Below are 21,065 nucleotides of genomic sequence, written 5' to 3'. Positions count from 1 at the left end.
TTAAAAAGTGTGATGTATTAATTTGATATTTTTAAAGATTGGCTAGTTTAAAATAATAAAGAATACAAATTATAACAATTTATAACTTTTATAATTGTAAATTATTAACAACTTGCTTGTATCAATTCGGACAACTGCACTTATTTGAAACTTAATTTAATGAAACTTTGGGTAACAACCTCTGAGACCGCTAATCTTTCGATAATATTTGCTTTATACCAAAATTTACAAGTTAGGAGGGTTTTATTTTTCCTAATTTTATATTCAAAATCTCTCTATTATTATCTAATTATTTTCTCACTTATAATATTACTTAGGACCATCCAAAATTGCATCAATATTCATGAGGTATATCTATCTATCTATCTATCTATCTATCTATCTATCTATCTATCTATCTATCTATATATATATATATATATATATATATATATATATATATATATATATATATATATATATATATATATATATATATATATATATATATATATATATATATATATATATATATATATATATATATATTTATATATATATATGTATGTATATATATATATACATACATATATATATATATATATATATATATATATATATATATATATATATATATATATATATGTATGTATATATATATATATATATATATATCTATATATATATATATATATATATATATATATATATATATATATATATATATCATTATTAATTATTATTAATAAAAAAAAATTCTAATGGAGTTAAAACAGAATTAGCACATATTGCTAATACATATTATTTTAATTATAAACCATTTAAAAGCACTTTGTGCAAACATGGGATTATTAAAAAACTAAAAAAAATAAAATGTTAGTTATTGTAAAACCGGATAAAGGTAACGCTGTGAATCTATTAAATAGAACTGACTACGATAAGGCAATCTATTCAATTATAAATGATGAAAATAAATTTAAACTTCTTGACAAAGATCCTACAAAATTCAGGCAAGGACAATTATATTGATTTCTTCAAAAATTAAACAAAGAAAATTTTCTTACTACTGAACAATAAAAAAAAATATTCCCCACAAGTTCTCATCCTCCGAGAATTTATTGGACACCCAAAATGTATAAAAAATTCAATGACATTCCAAAATTTAGACCTCTTATATCTTCTATAAATTCATGTAATTATAAATGAGTAAAATTCCTTAGCAACTTAGTTCAACCATAAACAATAAATATTCACCAAAAGATTCTTTTTCATTTATCAATGATCTTAAATTAAATAATTTCAAAGGAACTCATATTGTTTCATTTGATGTCGAAAACTTATTCACTAACATACCATTAGATGAAACTATTAAAATAGCAGTACTAAAAACATATCAAAACTACCCTGAACTAAAAATTTCCAAACAAAACTTAGTTAAATTATTTCACTTTGCCACAAGCAAGACACATTTTCTTTTTAATGGTCAATATAATGACCAAATCGACGGAGTTGCAATGGGCTTTCTTTTGGCTCCTGTGTTAGCTAACCTATTTATGGGTGAATATGAAAACAAATGGATTGAAAAGTATAACAGCACTCAGTCATTGTTTTATAGGAGATACATTGATGACATTTTTGCATCTTTTCCATCTAAAAATGACAGTGTAAATTTTCTTGATTATTTTAATTCTAGACACCCGAATATTAAATTCACTTGTGAACATGAACAAAATGGTAAATTACCTTTTCTTGATGTTTGTATTGAAAACCAAAATAACCTCATAACTAGTATACACCATAAACAAACTTTAACTGGGCTATTGACTAATTACTTTAGTTTTACATCATTTCAATACAAATTGGGGCTAATTAAAACTCTCATTGACTGTACATTTAAAATAAATAACACCTGGGCAGTATTTCATGAAAATATTCAGTCAACTACATTAACTTTACTTAAGAATCAATATCCAAATAAATTAATAGATAATTCCATAAAAAATATTTGGATCTTAAACACTCTGAACCTTTTGAAAACCCTAAATATGAATGTAAGTATTTTTAATTACCCTATATTGGTGAGCGATCTTTAAACGCTCAAAACAAAATATCAGAGTAAATAAAGCTGTTTTGCAAAGAAAAGTTTATCATAAAATTGGTATTTACTTCTACTAAAATTCAACAGTTTTTTTCATTAAAAGATATTATCCCAGAAATTTAAAATCTAACGCTGTTTATAAATTTAATTGTACAAACTGTAATGTTTGTTACATAGGGGGAACTGTCCGACACATTTCTCAATGTATTGATGAATATTTTAAGGAAGATTAAAAATCACATATATTTCAACATATTAAATCCAACATTGATTGTTTTAATAAAGCAACTGCAGAATGTTTTACCATTCTGGATTCTGCTAATAGGGAAACTGAATTAGTAATTAAAGAATGTATATATATATATATGTATATATATATATATATATATATATATATATATATATATATTACCTATGCATGTATATATGCTTACATACCTTATTTGAACAAAATAAAATTGTGTCAGGAGTGCTGATAATCTCAATAAGTAAATAACAAGAAATGAAACAAATAACTGTTTCAATTTAAGTTATATACTAATATCTAAACAAACATTTTTCGATTAAATATTAAAATTAAAATATACATTACATTAAATAAAGTTGTTAAGGTGTAAAAACAATAAATATTTTAAGTTAAATTGTTTATTAGGCATTTAAACCTTTTCTAAATTTTAAAATTACAAACAAAATTTCAAAAACAAGAAAAGAAACCCTTTAGTAATGCGAGGGAATGGGAATCATAAAACTCACCCTTGTGTATCTCACATATACAACACTAAAATACACTAAAATGTAATATTTACATAAAATATATTTAAGAATTCTTACATGAGATTCCATTGACAACGAAAAAGTTTTTGATGAAACCCTGTGTTTGATTCCATGGATTTGAAGCATATATTATAACATTATAAAAACTTTGAAGTTGATCACTTATTTTAGAGAAAACAATGCTCCCATTTAATTTTATTTTGTAATTGTAATTTCCATCAATTAAAAGTTGACATAGTTCAATGTTCAACCATTGATTTATTTCAAGTGGCAGTTCGTTAGAAAAGCTATAAAAATCTCCATTAAGTAAGACGTTGATCTCCAAAACTCCATTTGAATTATAACTAACACTTAGAATATGATTTCCATCATTGTAAGTGTTTTCTTCAGAATTAACAGTAATATAAATAATATTATAAGAAGTAACAGGAAACAAAGCTTGCTGATTTGGATCTGATTTGTAATCAAATGAAACTACAAATTCTTTTTCAAGTATTGATAACTCAGTAAGATTATTTCCTTCAAACAATTCAATACCAGCTTCATCAATAAGCTTGACTACAATATTAAAAGAAAAATGAAATATAAACATTTAAGAATAGTTTAATATATATATATATATATATATATATATATATATATATATATATATATATATATATATATATATATATATATATATATAAACACATATATATATACATACATACATAGGCACATACATATACACTTACATACACACATACATATATACATTATACATATATATACACATAAATATATATATATATATATATATATATATATATATATATATATATATATATATATATATATATATATATATATATATATATGTATATATATCTATATATATAAGTATATATATATACATATACATATATATATATATATATATATATATATATATATATATATATATATATATATATATTTATATATTTATATATATATATATATATATATTTATATATATATATATATACATATATTTATATTTATATATATATATATATATATATATTTGCATACTTTGATAAGTAGTCTGACTGAAATAGGGGGCTACCGGGTACTACATGCATACATTGACTGATTAAATAGGAAGAACATGCTAGTTGTGCTACTATATTCACTAAGGGTTTGGGTTGGCACAGCAATCTTTTTTTTTTTTTAAAGACATTAATCTACTTCTTTATTGACAGTATATAAATTTTGCTCAAGAAAAGTATCAACACATATATTTAAGACACGCAGATAATAATTAGTAAAACAGTGACTTTGATATCTTGATGAGGCTGATTTTTATTGGTTATTTATCAAAAAGACTTTTAGAAAAAACATAATGAAGTAAAGTCCAAATCAGATTTTTTATTAAATGGTTCTATGAATGTTGAAAATTTTTTTACAAATAAAAATTATGATTATTGTATAAACGTAGCTCATATCATGTTAGTTGGATCATATTCATCTTCAAAATCATTATTGAGAAAATCTATGATATCAATTATGAGAAATTGATGAACAAAACTTTAAGGTTGTTGATAGGTTTTGTCATACCTTCAAGTAAGTCACAGCCTTCAAACAATAAAGACTTAGACTTACCCTTTAAAGAAGATATCTACTAATTAAAGATAACTACACTTTATGCATCAAATGTTTCATAAGACTTCAAAAAAATTCAGCAAAAATTACTATCTACTTAAATCATATAATAATATTTTTAAAAATCAACTACAACAAGGCATTATAGAACCAATACATGAAGGAAGTAAAATTATAGAAAAAAATTCATTATCTACCACACCAATCAGCTTTAAGAGATAAGGTTACCAGTAAAACTAGGATTTTTTTCGACGCAAGCAGTTTGGCTGGTGATCCTTTATCAAACAACTTCTTATACAATGTGTTTAAAATTAAAAAATAATAATTTGTTAATGTGATTCAACAACAGTTATACACAGGAATAATAACATTGATAAAGTAAAGCAATTATTTTTACAAAAAAGAATTTTAAAAATTAGAGAGACTTTGATATTTTGTATTGGAGATTTGGATTATACATATTAACCCGGTTGATATAGTATCCAGAGGCACAAACTTAGCAAATTTATTTGATAATGAAATATGGATTAATGGACCATCACCTCTGTACAATGTTCCTAAAGATTGGCCAAAACTTGATTTATGAAAACTAACTGATAAAATGGAACAAGCCATGAAGAAAGTAAAGTTATTTAGTTTCTTTACTTAGTACTTTAGTATCAAATGAAACTTATATAGATTTATTTTAACATTATTCGATTTAATAAATCATTGGCATTTTCAATTTAATAAAAATACGTGTTTATTAAGAGTAACAGAATTTCTCATACTACTCATTAAGAATTTAAAACTTAAAAGAGATAAGGGACTTGTATCTAATTTAGATTCCATTGTCAATGGAATGCTTCTATTTCGATGGCATTGAAATAGAAGCATTAAAAATCTTGATAAATTTTGTTCAAAGAACACTAGAACACTAACTACTTATAAAAGAACACTAACTATTTATAAAAATTATAGACAACTATAACTAGATTTGAACTTACAAAAAGTAAATGGAATTATACAATGCATTTTTTTATTCGACTAATGACTACAAAATGCACCAATTACAAACGACAAAAAAATCTAAAATTTCTTCTCAAAATAGAGCATTTACAAACTTACTTATTAATTAATCAAATTATCTATTAAGAATCTATTATATGTTAAGAATATATATGAAGGAAATAGTTTATATAAAGTGTGGATTATTTACATGTGTTTTATTTTTATTTGCACGTGCTTTATGTTTAGACCCGGTGTTATGTTGATATTTTACTCCGTTAAAATTTTACTGCGCAGTAAATTTTTAACGTTGTAATTTTACTGTAAAAAGTTACTGAGTAAATTACAACGTTAATTTACTGCCCAATTTACTGTGCTTGTTATTTTTTTGCTGCCATCAAGAAAAGAAGAAATGTTAAAGTTTGTGGGAGGGCCGGGTAAAAATATACATGTTTTATATAATGAAGGGTACTTCAATTTATCTTCCTATGAAACTTTTATTATTTAATGCATACATTAAATGATAGTTTATTTTCCAGGCTAGATTTTTTTTTTTTTTTTTTTTTTGTAATTATTTGTTTTGCCGTTTAAAATGTTTACATTGCAAATACATTTATATAAACTATTGGCTGGAGCAAGAAGAAGGCGTATTCAGCCTTATCGCCGAGCCCCATTTAAAAAAATAATAAAAGCAATAAATTCTACATTACTGCAACGTAAAAATATATATAAAATAACAAATAGAAATTGAAAGCCAAAACTAACCGATATAATTAGAAATAAAAAATAGTGTTTTTTTTTTGTTTTTTTTTAAGTTTTATATGTAAAGTTATGCTTTTTTCTTTATTCTTAGCATTTCAGATATACTGTAAATATTTCTAAAACAACATAATAAACAAGTCAAACTAACAACATTTTATTTCAGTACAAATTTTTCTCACTATAAAGTTTTTAGTGACAAAACAACATTAAAATAATTATTGTTTTTATTTTCTAAAAGAATAGTATGAGTTGTTGGTTGGTCAAGTTTAGTGGAAGCTGGATATTTTAGCCATGTTAGCTTTTGTCCTGTGAATGACCACACCGCTATATCAATTCCCATAAGATTTGCAGTAGCAAGAATCTCTACATTTGTAGCCCATATACCATCTGCAGATATACCACTTTTGGTAAGATAACTTTCCACGTCATCAGCTAAGTATTTTTTTTTTTTTTTTTTTTTTTAAACATCTTCGCTTCCAACAAGGCTGCAAGCAACCACTAATTAAAGTTGGAAGTTACTAAAAGAGAAAAGATGAAGATTATAGAGCAAGATAACAAATGACGGACAACTTAAAGCATTGCAAATTATATGAATCAGGAAAACAAGAAGAGGGAAGCGAATTCAAAAGAACTAAAGTTTGAGGAAAAAAACTAGACGAATAAGCATTTTTGGAGCACTTAGGAACAGCCACAGAAAAAGGATGAGACTTAATTGAATAACGAGTAACACGAGAATGAATTTTAGTAGATGGCACAAGAGACACTAGCTTTATAGAGCAGTGCCCATTATTGTATTTGTAGAAAAGAGAAAGAGAAGCAACATTACGACGATTTGATAATGGTTGGAGATTGGCTGCAAGAGCAGGTCCAACTATGTTTACAATGCATTTTTGCACCTTGTCTAAAAGAGAAAGGGCATCATTAGAAGATCCGCCCCAGATATGGCAACAGTATTTCATACCAGGTCGGATTTGAGATTTAAAGAGATAGAGAATAGAATCCGAAGTAAGAAAGTGACGAGCTCGATAAAGAGATGCATCCTTAGCAGATGCCAATTTTGCAACTGATTTGATATATGGTTTCCGAAAGAGATTGGAAGTAAGAGTTAATCCCAGAAGATGAAGAGTAGATGACTCATCAAGTATATCACCGTTCATAAATATAGGAAGATCTATATTATTGCGATAACGATTGGCTGAAAAAAATCGAGTTTTATCTGTATTGAAGTTCACCAGCCACTGTGAGCCCCATGCTGTAGCAGAAGTGAGATCCTTTACAAGCTCAAATGCCCCCTCCAAGCAATCAGAATGTTGGTTTCTTATCACGACAAGAATAAATGGTAGTATCATCAGCAAACAATGCCACCTTAGATGTGAGAATATCTGGAAGATCGTTGATGTATATTAAAAAAAGTATAGGGCCAAGGATAGAACCTTGAGGAACCCCTAAAGTTGCAGAATAAGAAGAAGAGTGCTGTCCATCAAGGACAACTTTCATGCTACGATTGGAAAGGAAGGATTCAATAATCTTAAAGATGTTGCTAGGTACACCATAAGAAGAAAGCTTATGGAGAAGACCAGCATGCCAAACTTTATCAAAAGCTTTTGAAATGTCAAGAGCGATGGCCTTAACCTCTCCACCTTTATCTAATGCACGATAAAACTTATCAGTTATTACTGTTAGCAAATCAGCTGTAGAACGAGAAGATCGAAATCCATATTGATGGTCAGAAAGTAAATTATTAGATACAAGATGAGAGATTAAGTGTTTGTTAATTAAAGATTCAAAAACCTTGCTTATGATAGGAAGAAGACTAATGGGTCGGTAGTTAGACAAATCAGATCGCTCTCCAGAATTTTTGAAGATAAGGATAACAGATGCCGCTTTCCAGCAGGCTGGAAAACAAGACTCTGATAAGCACTTGTTAAATAATTTTGAGAGTATAGACGACAGCTCCGGAGAACACTTCTGCAAGACAATAACAGGTATGTTGTCCGGGCCACAAGCTGTAGAAGAGTCTAGACAGGAAATCACTCTAGATACAGAAGCTGGAGTGATACGAATGTCAAGCAATGGATCAACCTGTTTGTTGGCAATATCAGGTAGAACGCAACTAGTGTAATCATGAGATGATATTGATGAAAAGTTTTTAGCAAACAATTCAGCTTTGTCTTTAAGTGAGGTGACAAAGTCTGAACCATACAAGAGAAGAGGAATTAAAGATTTGACCTTATTATTGATATTATTAAAGATTCTCCAGAAGTCACGAGAGCCAAATTTTTGAGATGAGATGCGAGATTTCATGACCTGAGAATAGCGGGCTTTGGCGTTAGACAAAACCTTTTTACAATGGTTTCTCGCAATAATAAACAGTCGTCTGTTTTCTGGAGAATTGTTTTGCTGATAAATATGTAAGTGACGGTTTCGATTAGCAATTGCAGCAGCACAGTGTGAGGAAAACCATGGAGGAGAGTGAGACTTGACCAGGAATTGTCGAGAGGGAACAAAAGATTCTATGCCAGCCTGAATCCACGAAGTTATGTAAGATGCACATTTGTTGACAGGAAGAAAAAAGATTTCTACCCAAGGGCCATCACGAAGAAAATCACGGAAAAAATTCCAGTCAGCTTTACTGTAGTTGTAAGAGGTACGATAATAAGGGGATTCAGGTGATGAAGAAGAATGAGATATTAGTTTTAGAGAGATCAAACTGTGATCATAAGCACTTAAGGGTGAATGTGGAGAAACTGAGCACTGACTAGGATCAGAAACAAGACATAAGTCGAGTAGAGAAGGTAAATGATTCGGGTTGTCATGAAAGCGAGTTGGAAAGTTGACTATTTGAGTTAGGGATTGTAAAAGGCAAAAGTTGTGGGCTTTAAAGCCTGCAGAGTCACTGACACTAAAGCCAAGCCATTCAGAGTGGTGAGCATTAAAGTCACCGACAACAACTATATTAGCTGATGGATAAAGAGAGAGGGCTTGGTCAATATGATCAGAAATAACATCAAAAAGAGTGCAGTTTTGAGATGAAGGAAAGAGATATAAAACAAATAGAAAGGCAATAGAGTGAAGTGGTGCAAAACGAAAGCACATAAAAAATAGGATGCTACTGATACTGCTGTTTTGTTGCTTAGAGGTTCAGCTTCAGTCCATTTAGAAAAATAATCAATAAGAACAATCACAAGTTTGAATCCATTCGATTCAGGTAATTGAATTAAATCATCAACTTGCTTCATTACTTGTTGTTCCATTTTAAAGGGGTTTTAAAGCAAGAGAGACTTTAAGATTTCTGTTGGAGGTTTTTTGACATCCCGCACATTGATTTATTTGCTTTGTGATACCCCCCACTATTAAATGCCAAAAAATCTTGAAGATATTTGCTTTCTAACAGCATTAACGTAAAGGTGACTGGCTAATGCAACAGCTTTCTCTGAAGTTCCTAGACCCTCATGAACTTCTTTAACTATATTTAGTTGTTCTTTTCGATCTATTACCACAATCATCTACGAGAAACAAAAGTTAGTTTGTAGAAATTTAGATAAAAACAATAATTGGAACCAAAAAAATGTTTTAAATGTTAAAATCTTTTTTTAAATTTTGAATTAATTAAAAAGTTTTTCTCGTGATGCCAATATTTTTTTGCAATACATCAATTTGTTGTCTCTAATTGCAAAGTTTTTACATTGCCTTTTTAAGTTTGCCTTTTTTCCTCTCTCCTTTTTTTTTATTTTTTTATTTTTTTTATTTAATTTTTTTGTTCTTTAATCCTTACAAATTCGTAAAATATAATAGAATCTTTACAGAGTAAGTAAAATTTAGAAAAAAAAAGTTACAAAGTTACGTTATACAAAAAAAATAAAATAAAATAAAATTGTAAAGTATTAGAAATTACTTCAAAGAACGTGGAAAACTTGCAGAAGACCGACGGTCTTGTCAGCAAGAAACCGCTATGCGTTACTAATATTTTATTTAAAATAAGTTTATATATATATATATTTTTAAATGTTATCGGTTTTCGGCAAAATGAAAATAAAAATCCAAAATGCAAAAAACAAAGAATGCAGACTAAAAGAAGTTTTTAACTTTTTAATTTTATTTCAATACACATAAATATAAGTAGGTACACGATTTGCTAAATAGGTAATATATAGTCGTTAAAGTGTTGATAAATAAGTATATTATTTGTTTTTGTTATTGCTGTTGTTTTTGAGTTATTTAGAGTTTTTTGAGTTATTTGAGTTTACATTGGTTTCGGAACAAAGTTAGTTTTATACATAGTTTTAAATGTTTTGGGGTTAATAAAAATTCATAAAGTTGTTAGTGTTTAAAATGAGATCTTTTAATAACGTTTTCAGAGTATTTAAGTCATTCGATTTTTCCAGTTGAGTATTTTTTGATATAAATTTGTTATATAGATAAGGACCACGGTACGAAATGGAAAAGTGCGAGAGATAAGTTTTTTTAAAAGGTACGTTGAAGTTTCCCGTTCCTCTGGTATCGTATCTATTTTAGCTATTTTGGAAAAAATTCTTTGAAAAGTAAGAAGGAACAAGTCCAAGTTTATATTTGAGCATAAATAACAAATTTTGGAATATATTGATTTGATATACATTTAATGCTTTCAAATTTTTTAAAAGTGGCCTTTACATCCTCAGGAAACTTTTTTTCGTTGAAATATTTCCTGATATCATGAAAGTTAATATTTTGTACATCTTGAAAACGCCGAAAAAATAAACGCCAAAAACTGTATTTAAAAAAAGTCAGTAAAATAATAACGATAGCAATAAAATTCCAACGTTGAAATTTTACTTCGCAGCAAAATTTTAACTTTGGAATTTTGCTGTGCAGTAAAATTTTAACGGCAGTAAATTAAAAACGCTACACCGGCATTTTGACTGAATTAATAAGAATAAATTTGCTGTGAAATATTTTTTCAACTTTGCTTAAAAAACGAATCATGTTGTAGAGAACTTTTATCTGAATAAAATAATACAAAACTTTAATAAAGAATTATTACTTTTTTTTTTGATAAATTATTAATTTTTTTTTTTTCGTTTTTTTGAAAAATTGAAAAAATTTTTCGTCTTTTCAAAAATTGACTCTCGAAATGAAATTTGCTATTTGTGAACATCAGCCTAGACAAGGCTAGTCTGCCTAGCAGTTATTTACTAAACTAAGTATGCTATTTCTGTTAAAAAGTTATGACTTAAAAACGAAAAACAGTGTACTATATAGTGTTTAATAAAATATGCTAATTGTTAACTTGGTAAAAGGGTCTTTCATTAGTTAATTAGTTTAACTGACCAATGAATCCAATTAACAGCGCGGCTGTAACCAAAATTTAGAGTAGCCGTAGCGGTGGTTAAGGATCGTCCATAAAGTACGGACGCTCGGATGAGGGAGAGGAAGTCTGCAAAAAGCGTATATGAGATGGGGGGAGGGGGAATAGGGTCAATTTTAATTGTAAGAAGACACTTAAAAAATTAAATTAAAAAAAAAAAATTAAAAAATATCTTAAAATGTTGGGTAAGCAGGCAAAAAGCGTAAGTACTTTTAGGGAGGTGGGGGTGTTATCAAAAAAGCGTATAGCAAAATGTGTGTGCGTGGGGGAAGGAGGGGGTCAAAATAAAAGCGTTATATTTTAGTTTTAGATGGTTATGTGACACATGTACGGGCGCCCACAGGATTATTTAATGTTTCAGATATGATACCTGCAAACATTGTGCAACTCCAAATTCAAGTTTGTTTATGCCTATGTCAAAAAAGGATGCTTTGCCAAAAATTGTGGTGACGGAAGCAAGGAAACAAAAATACCCCAAAATGTGAGGGCATTGAGTTAGTAAAACTTTCAACTTAATTTGCACTAAATTTAATTTAATCAACTTATCTTGAAACTTACTTGAAACAACTTGGAACTAAATTTATACCCAGGTTTTAAACTTTATTTTAAAAACTTTTAACGTTCAAATGTTCATTTTGGGAAGTCAGAAATTTTGTATGGTCATAACTTTTGAACGTTGCAAAATCTTTAAATTGAATTTAAAACCTGTTAATGAATTTAAATTTAGTATAAGATAATAAGTTTTGCAACCTTTACGTTTTGACAGGATGAGACAAACGTTTTAAAGGGATTTTTTGTACCCAGGCTTCCATCATTGTGATTTGTTGCAAAGCGTCCTCATTATATATAGCCATGAAGTTTCGAGTTTGGATGTCTGAAAGTATCATGTCTAAAACTTTAAAAAATCTTGCGGGTGTCTATGTCACATATTATCTATTAGATCGTACTTAAATGTTATTTTGAACATATTGATTAACAGAAAAAAAATGGCCACAACAATTGAAATAAAATAAACAAAATAAATCGCATTTGAATACAATTATTAAATTATAAAACTTTAAATTTAAAAAAGGTAAAAAACTCACCGTCAACTAGTTTAGTCGACGTTATAAATTTACAATTGATTATTTATATTTATAAATAATCAATTGTAAATTTATAATGTTAAAATTAAAACAAGTAATTAACAAATGCATTATTAATTAAGAAAAACAAAATTTTACTTTATGAAAAAAAATCTTTTACTTAAACATCTACCGTTTTACTAAAACGTTTTACTTAAACATTAGGACTTACGTAAAATGGCTTCATTTTTTCTGTATGAAAACGATATCTAAAAAAAAAATAATTTAAAAACGAATATATTATATTGAGTAGAACAAATCAAATAAATTTTATAGGATTTAAAACAAGACTTTTTATAATAAACAAAATTATAATTTAGTCTCATGAATAAGTTATAATAAGATAATAAAATTGTAGTCTATTTAAGTTTTGGCTAAATATATATGATTTGGTTTAATATATAATATATGTTTAATATATATGGTTTAATATGTTTTAAGTTTTGGTTTAATATATATGAATCTGGGCCAGATTTACCATAGTGCAATGTTGGTGTTAAAGCCATTCCCTCTCCTCCTCCTCCGCCTTTTTACAGACCTGGGCTGTGACACAGGGAAAATATTTCATGAAATCAAAATTGCTGTACACGAACTCGAGCATAATTTCGGTGAAGAAAAAGAGGTTTTATTGAAAAAGAAAGCAAGGTATGCCTGGATTCATACAGTCAACTGAATGATTTATACAACGGGTTATTAGCAGTTACTTGTTGATGATATAACGATACTTGTTCTTAAATAAAGGTGTAACTAAAACTTAATTATCATTTTTTATTCACTTTAAAACTTTGTTGGCAAAACAAATGTTTGGATCTTTCCTTGAGATTTTTTTTACCAAAAAAAGTTCATTATGAGAATAAAATGCGTTTTATTTTAAACGCGTTTTATGTTTTTTTGTTATAAACTCTATAATACAGCATTAAAACGACATGGCAAAGTTGTTAACAACTTTAATAACTTCGCCATGTCGTTTTAATGCTGTATTATAGAATTATTGAAAAAAAATTTTTGTTTTGTTTTCTTTTGTTTTGTTTGTTCATTTCGCCGTTTAATAACTTATACAATTTAAAAGTTTATAAATAAAAATACTGGCGGGGCAAGTAGAAGACATTATTTTGTCTTATCGCCGAGTCCCAATCGTACGTATTCACAATAACCGAGTAATATATTTATACTTTACAAACTATTTTTTGATAATTATAAATGTAAAAATAAATAACAATTAGTTTAAGAAATACTTCAAGAACAATATACATGTTAAGAGTAATAATCAAGTAAACAAGAAAAACTGAAAGAAAAGTAAAAAAGAAAAGAAAAAAATAAAATTAACTAATTAAAGGGCACGTATTTACCAGAGCCACACTATAAAAGTATATTATACAAAGTATGTATTGAAAAATATGAAAATAAAATATATAACAATTTGTAATAAAGTAATATTTAAGTAAAGAATGAAAAACCAAAAAAAAAAAAAGAGTACTTAATTTACAAAAACCGTAATATTTATGTATATTTTAAAATCAATTTGAATAAAAGTAAAATAAAAAACAACTCATTAATAGTTAAAAAAAAGAAAAAGGAAAATATTCAAGAACTCAGATTTTTTTTAAATGATTCAGAAAAATTTTAAACAGTTTTGGAATTTTAGATTCTAAAACTCGCTGAAAATTATTGCTGGCAATAGTTCAAAGATTTGTTTTGAAGTTAAAAAAGCACTTGGCAAATGTTTGATGTTTTTCAGTTTAGAAAAACTCATATTGTCTGATCCAAATGGGCACAAGGCGTCCTTGGACGTCCATAGGACGTACCGTTTTACTCCATTCGTCCAAGCCCAAATGGTACGACGTTTACTCCAAAAACGTCCAAGTCATAGCCTACTTTATATTATTATTTATTAAGTATGCCGTGGTCCAAGTCAAAAATAGTACGTCATTGTATAGTTGGATAAAAATAACTCATGGTCATGAGCTCACAAAAAAATTCTTTAAAACAAAATTCGACGTCAATCGACGTCAGACGGACGTCGATTGGACATCCGCATCTAAAGGAGGTTTGTTTTCTTTTCCGTGTGCTACTTTTACGCGTGCGTGAATTTAAAATTATTTTAAAATGGTTTAAAAAACAGTTTAAATGTTGTAAATTTTTATTCTAAAAAACTATTTAGTTATAGTTATCGAATATTAACTTAACTATATATAATAATATATATATAATAATATTAACTATATATAATAATATCTTTTTATTTAGATCAATAAATTTAATTAACAAATATGGACTACAAACGATAATCAAATAGGCAAAATAATTTTGTTTTAAAGAGTTATTTTGTGAGCTCATGACCATGAGTTATTTTTATCCAACTTGAAATTGAAATCAATAAATTCGAACTTCTTCATACTAATAATAGAACTACATTTATTTATCTTTCAATATAAATTTTGTATGCAATATAAATTTATTATATACTTTATACTATAAATTGCAGAGATTTACATAAATATTATATTTATATAAATCTCTACAATTTATATTTATATTTATTAAATCTTTATTGGAGATCTCTGTTATTTAAAAAAATATATTACAATTACAACTATATTTAATATAGTTGTAGTTGTAATATATTTTTTTAAATAACAGAGATCTCCAATAAAGATTTAATAAACAATTATTTCTTGTATACATACATACATATAAAATCTCTAATATAATTTTATATAAACAATAAATAGGCTTTCATTTTTTTATATAAATTTATTTAAAATATAAAATAGGTTGTTGCCACTGTTATTTATTTAAAAAATGGTTGCGGAGCCAGCGCTAGAATTATGTAACTATGAATACGATTGAAAAATGGAATTAAATTAAACTCTGTAGTAGGATGTGTAATACTATGGTCAAAATTTTAAAATTCATACTTAGTGGCATTTTTAAGAAAAGGGTGAGGTTTAACATATAAAATTCAGAACTATCAAAAAATTTGAATTTAAATGAGTTTAAGCTACCAGGGAACTGCCTTGAAAATTGTCAAAAATTGTGAACTTTTGATATTTTGATATTTTCAGGGTTAATTTTAATATTTTAGAGTTATATCTACTTTACAACAACCTTATCAAAAGAAATTATAGCAGGATAAGCAAAGTTCGTTTAATAGTTATACTGTTTCAGAAATTTTGGTTTACAAAATACTTAAAAGTTAGTATTTTTGCAAAGTTTTGTATGTAATTTAACTTATACATTTTATTTGATGAATGGCTACACACAAAACTTTATTCAAAAGTATTTTGCTTTGAAATTTGTTATGCAAGTTATATATATATATATATATATATATATATATATATATATATATATATATATATATATATATATATATATATATATATATATATATATATATTTATAATATATATTTATATCTTTCTAATTTTAAAAATAACTAGATAAAAAATAACATTAAAATTAAAATGGCTACTGGAACAAGATGGAAAAATGGTTCTTGTCTACATCAATATTTGGGATCTGGAAAAGAGTTGCCAACAGCTGAACTGCCAACAATGAGAGATAACCTCAAATATGGTATTTTTTAAAGAGAAACAAACAAACTAAACAGAAGAAACTATAGTAATTCTGAGTTGATCCAGTATACTAATAATGTAAAAAAAGTTACCCAGGCATGCGAAAATGTTTTTACAGAAGATAGAAGAGATGGTTGGATTAAAGGACTAGTGTTGTCACAGAAGTTGATGTCACATAATCTGTCTAAACAAAACCTTACTGGCTTGACAATGTTTAAGAATTAATCTTTATTGTACTTTATTTTATTAAATGCCAGTAAATGTTGTGTGGATCTATATAAAAGTTTTATTTTTAGTTCCAAAACAATCTAATTTTACAGTTTCAGTGGGAGGCAGTGGGAGGGGGCAAATCCCTCTATTTGTTTTTACAAAAAAAAAAATTTTTTAAAAAAAAGAGATGACGTTTTTTTACGTTTTGTAAGTTGTTTTCTTTTTTTACTTCCATTTTTTAAGTTTTTACCTCTCCCTTCCCCCCGGGCTTTTAGTGAAATAGTCTCACTGACTCCCTGGTAGCTAAAACATTTTTTTTTTTAACGGTTCTGAACTTTTAATATTATACCTCACCTTTTTTAAACTATGCAAAGTAAAATTCAAAAAAAAAAAAGTATGACACACCCTACTCTGTAGTATCCATAATATTTATTCATTTTTATATGCGTGTTTATTCATTCTTATATGCGTATTTATTCATTCTTTTTTATCTTCTATCCGTAGGGATGGAAGAGAAAAAAGCAGTGCCAATCCTAAGTGACTTTTTACATTCGGTGATAACTATCATCGAATGTAAAAAGACTTCGTCTTAAGTATTTTTAACCTCTTTTACCAGGAAACAAGAACAATTTGTTTTGAAAAACTGTGAACGAGGTTAAAAGTACTTAGGACGAAGACTTTACATTCGAAGTATTGTTTAATTTTATTGTTAGATTTATTGATTGATTAAATTATTATTTATCTAAATATTCATTTATCTAGATTTAAATTTAAATATTTATATTTATTACATAAATCCAGCGCTGGCTCGTCAACCATTTTTAAATAAGCAACAGTGGCAACAACCTATTTTATATTTTAAATACATCTATATAAAAAAAATAAAAGCCTATTTATTGTTTATGTAAAATTATATTAGAGATTTTATGGGTGGTCGACTCGCATATAAACGCGCATATAAGAATGAATAAACACGCATATAAAAATGAATAACCCTATAATAAAAAATTTTCTATAAGTTATAGAAAATTTTTTATTATAGGGTTATTCATTTTTATATGCGTGTTTATTCATTCTTATATGCGCGTTTATATGCGAGTTATTTTTGATATAAATATTGCCTAAACTCACTACTAGCGAGTTTTGTCACGTGACATTTTATCGCGGAAAAAAATCGTTAATATATTTTTGAAAAACTTCGTCCAAAAAACGCCAGAAATGATTTTATGTAGGTGTTGAAGAATAAAAACCCACCCATGAAAATAAATAGTATATACGTACATGTAATTTTTTAGAAAAGGTTGTACTACAATAATTTGTTTGGGGACGACGTTTTGGTTTAGAATTGATAAAGTTATTTAGTTTTAAATCTTTCAGTTTTGTTAAAATACAAGTAAGTTAAAATAATTCTTTCGTCCCCACGTAAAAAGAAATTCTGCAACTATTTATTTATTAAGTGAATAAGTTTTTTTTTTTTTTTTTGTAGTCTTATAGGGTGGGTTTTTTGTTTTCTAAGTAAAGATTATTATAATTTCCCCTGTCTTTAGATATTTTTGGTAAATTTGCCGTTTCTTCTTTTACTTGATTAAAGATTTTTGCACACGTTGAATTCAATATTTTATATAGCTGAGATTTTATTATAAATTTTTACTAAAAGTATTCTAAAGTGAGTTTGTTTTGTGTTGTTAATGTGGTTTTTGCTAACCATTTGGTAATTGAATCACAGCAGTTTATCAGTTAGTCTTATTTGTAACTTACAATTTTCTTTTTAAACAATTTACTTAGTTTTTAAGTTTATATATATATATATATATATATATATAATAAGTAAAAGACTTAAAATAATATATTTATATGTTTATATATTTTTTCGAATTGATGACTGGAAAATCATTATTTATTTAGATAAAATGATAAATGAAAGTATTTATGATTGGTATTTGGCTTTAAAAGATACATCTTATGATGCAATATATTGTAGATATTGTGTGGATTTTAAAGTTGAACTGTTCTGCTGCAAGAAAGCTTTAGCCAAAAAGATAAATAGATTAGTTGACACCATCAGAAAATTAAAGAAACAACGAAAAAATAAAAAATTAGCATTGTTGTTAAGTAAAACCTTTTTTTCCACCTGTGGCAAATTTTTCTGATAATACAGTGAATGCATCCGAAATTCTTAAAGAAACAATACTGATAAGCGAAAACAAAATGCTTAAAACAGAAAATAAAATTTTAAAAAGGAAATTGGAATCTATGATGGATTTACAAATGGATTATTTTACACATCTAAAAGATTTTGAAGATATGTCAAACAATCTAAAAATACTTATTTCAAAAAACTTTCTAATAGAAGCTGTATTAAACTTTATTAAAAAGTGTTATTGTGAAAAAGAAGAAAAGCTTAATAATATCGAAAACAAATAAGAGCTATTAAAGTCAAAAAAAGAATCATTTAATGCTAGAAATTTGAATAAAAAAATAAAATATCGTGATACTCAGCTGGAAATAAAAAAGAATAAAATAAATTCGTTAAAAAATGAAGAAAAAATAATAATATTGCAATTAAAAAATAAAATAACAGATATTAATTCAATTCTTGAAAACTCAGACATAAACATTTCCGAATTAAAAAACGAAAAAATAAAGCTGCAAAAAAAAAGTGAGTAATTTAAAAGTTATTTTGCAAAATAAAACCAACTATATTAATGACAACAATATGAAAGATGTTATAAGTTTAGAGAAGGAAGTTGTTTCGTTATATAGTAAGACAAACATTTTAAAAGAGGAGAATTTAGAACTTCAAAAATTGGTTTCTTTGCTGGATGATGACGAAGTAATAACATTTGAAGATGGCAGATACAGTGATGACATTCGAGAAACAATAATGAAACTTCTTTCAATGAACGTGAGTATGAATAGTGTCAACGAAGTCATAAAAGTAGTTTTAAACAAACTAGCCAAAAAGAACATATCTAGACTGCCGTCAACCGCTGTAAAATGTAGGTTAATGCAGGAAGCTTCAATTTTAGGTCAATTTCAAGTTGCGGAAGCAATGCTTGAAAATAATTTGATAAATAAAAACTCTAATATAGGCAATTGTTTGCATGGTGATGGTACTCAGAAATACCATAAGCATTATCAAAACTTTCAAATTACTACAACTAGTGGGAAAACTTTATCTTTTGGTCTGTCAGAAGTGGTTGGCAAAGATGCAGCAACTGTTTTGCAAAACTTTACTAATATAATAGATGACATTTGTGACGTTGTTAGCAACTCAGCTACTGAAAAAGAAATTAATTTTGCTAAACTAATAACATCAATAAAATCAACAATGTCTGATCTTTCTTCGGTTAATCCTCTTTTTAACTCACAGTTAAAAATATTAAGGGAAAAACTTTTGCCTATTGCAATTAGTAACTGGGATTTTCTTTCCTCAAACGTCAAAGACAATATGAAGGACATGAGTAATTTTTTCTGTAAACTTCATTTGCTTGCTAATTTTGCTTCTGAAACTGATAAAGTTTTAAATTCTTTTGAAAAAATTCTGCTTTAAAATGATTTTGAAACTGTTTTTGCTTTTAGTGGTAAAGAATGTGGTGCTGTACGGTTAGTTCGTACTACATGAAAGGCATTTCATTCAAGGGGTAGTGAGGAAGCTGGTGTTGCATCATGGTTTAATTCATGGTTGGATCATGGTTTAATTAATGGTTTAAAAAATATAGTTATGCGCGTTTATATGCGAGTTATTTTTGAGTTATAGTATAACTCAAAAATAATTTTTTATAACTCTAAATCGTCTTGAATTAATGTTTTATAATATAAATTAAACACTATTGTAATTACTGACGCCTAGTAAAAATTGAAACACGAGTTCAGTGACGCAACGCGGAAAAAAGTGTTTTTTTAACAGCATACTTTTAAAGGGAGTTTTCGCTGAAATTTTAATTCTTACGAGACTAATAAGGTTTTTTTGTTGTAATTTATTTATTTGGCAATAAGGCAGTCATAAAAAAAGCCACAAACAACAATGTTTTCGTATCGTTTTATTTTACAGAAAAAAACTATCAGTTCAGCGATGCAACATTCAGCGACGAAACAAAAAGATGGAATTAATATCATTTAAAAAAAAAAAAAGTTTTGTTATTTTGTAATTTTAATTATACTCAGGTAAAAATAGCATCGGAACAACGCTATCATTCTGAACATAAAAATAATGGGATTTTGATATATCTTCGATTTTTCTTGAATAATTTAAAATTGAACTGAATCCAAGTTCATTTTTTTTTGTTGTCTTGTGTCGTTTTCTGACATAATGCTAACACAAAATCTGCTGCTGACCTGATCTTGCATTGACTAGATTCAACTCTCAGAGCTGTGATTCGCCTAACAGTAGCTCCTATTCCGTCAACCACTCCTTTCCCGTCCATCGCTGCAAAGAAATGTAAGAAAATTTTTTTATGAAAATGTTTTTCAAACACAACCATTGCAGCCATAATGTTTTTGTTTTTGAACTGAGAAGCTGCATTATTGCTGAACATGTGTACTTCTTTGACTTTATCAGGAATAAAGTGAAGGATTTTGTCAAT

General features: G+C 27.0%; 1 protein-coding gene across 1 annotated transcript in view; it reads right to left on the bottom strand.

The window, feature by feature from the left end:
- Positions 1-21,065, bottom strand: part of LOC136071898 (uncharacterized) — a 125,964-nt gene that overhangs the window by 97,421 nt on the left and 7,478 nt on the right. Inside the window, exons 2-3 of the mRNA XM_065797603.1 lie at positions 12,864-12,900; positions 2,909-3,409 (exon numbers count right to left, since the gene is read on the bottom strand). Of these exons, the coding sequence (XP_065653675.1) occupies positions 2,909-3,409; positions 12,864-12,900 (538 nt within the window). The remainder of the gene's footprint in view (positions 1-2,908; positions 3,410-12,863; positions 12,901-21,065) is intronic.

Source organism: Hydra vulgaris, chromosome 05 (genome assembly GCF_038396675.1).
Source record: "Hydra vulgaris chromosome 05, alternate assembly HydraT2T_AEP".
Taxonomy (NCBI): Eukaryota; Metazoa; Cnidaria; class Hydrozoa; order Anthoathecata; family Hydridae; genus Hydra; species Hydra vulgaris.
Note: the sequence above shows the minus strand (reverse complement) of the source record. Positions and strands in the feature narration are given on the sequence as shown.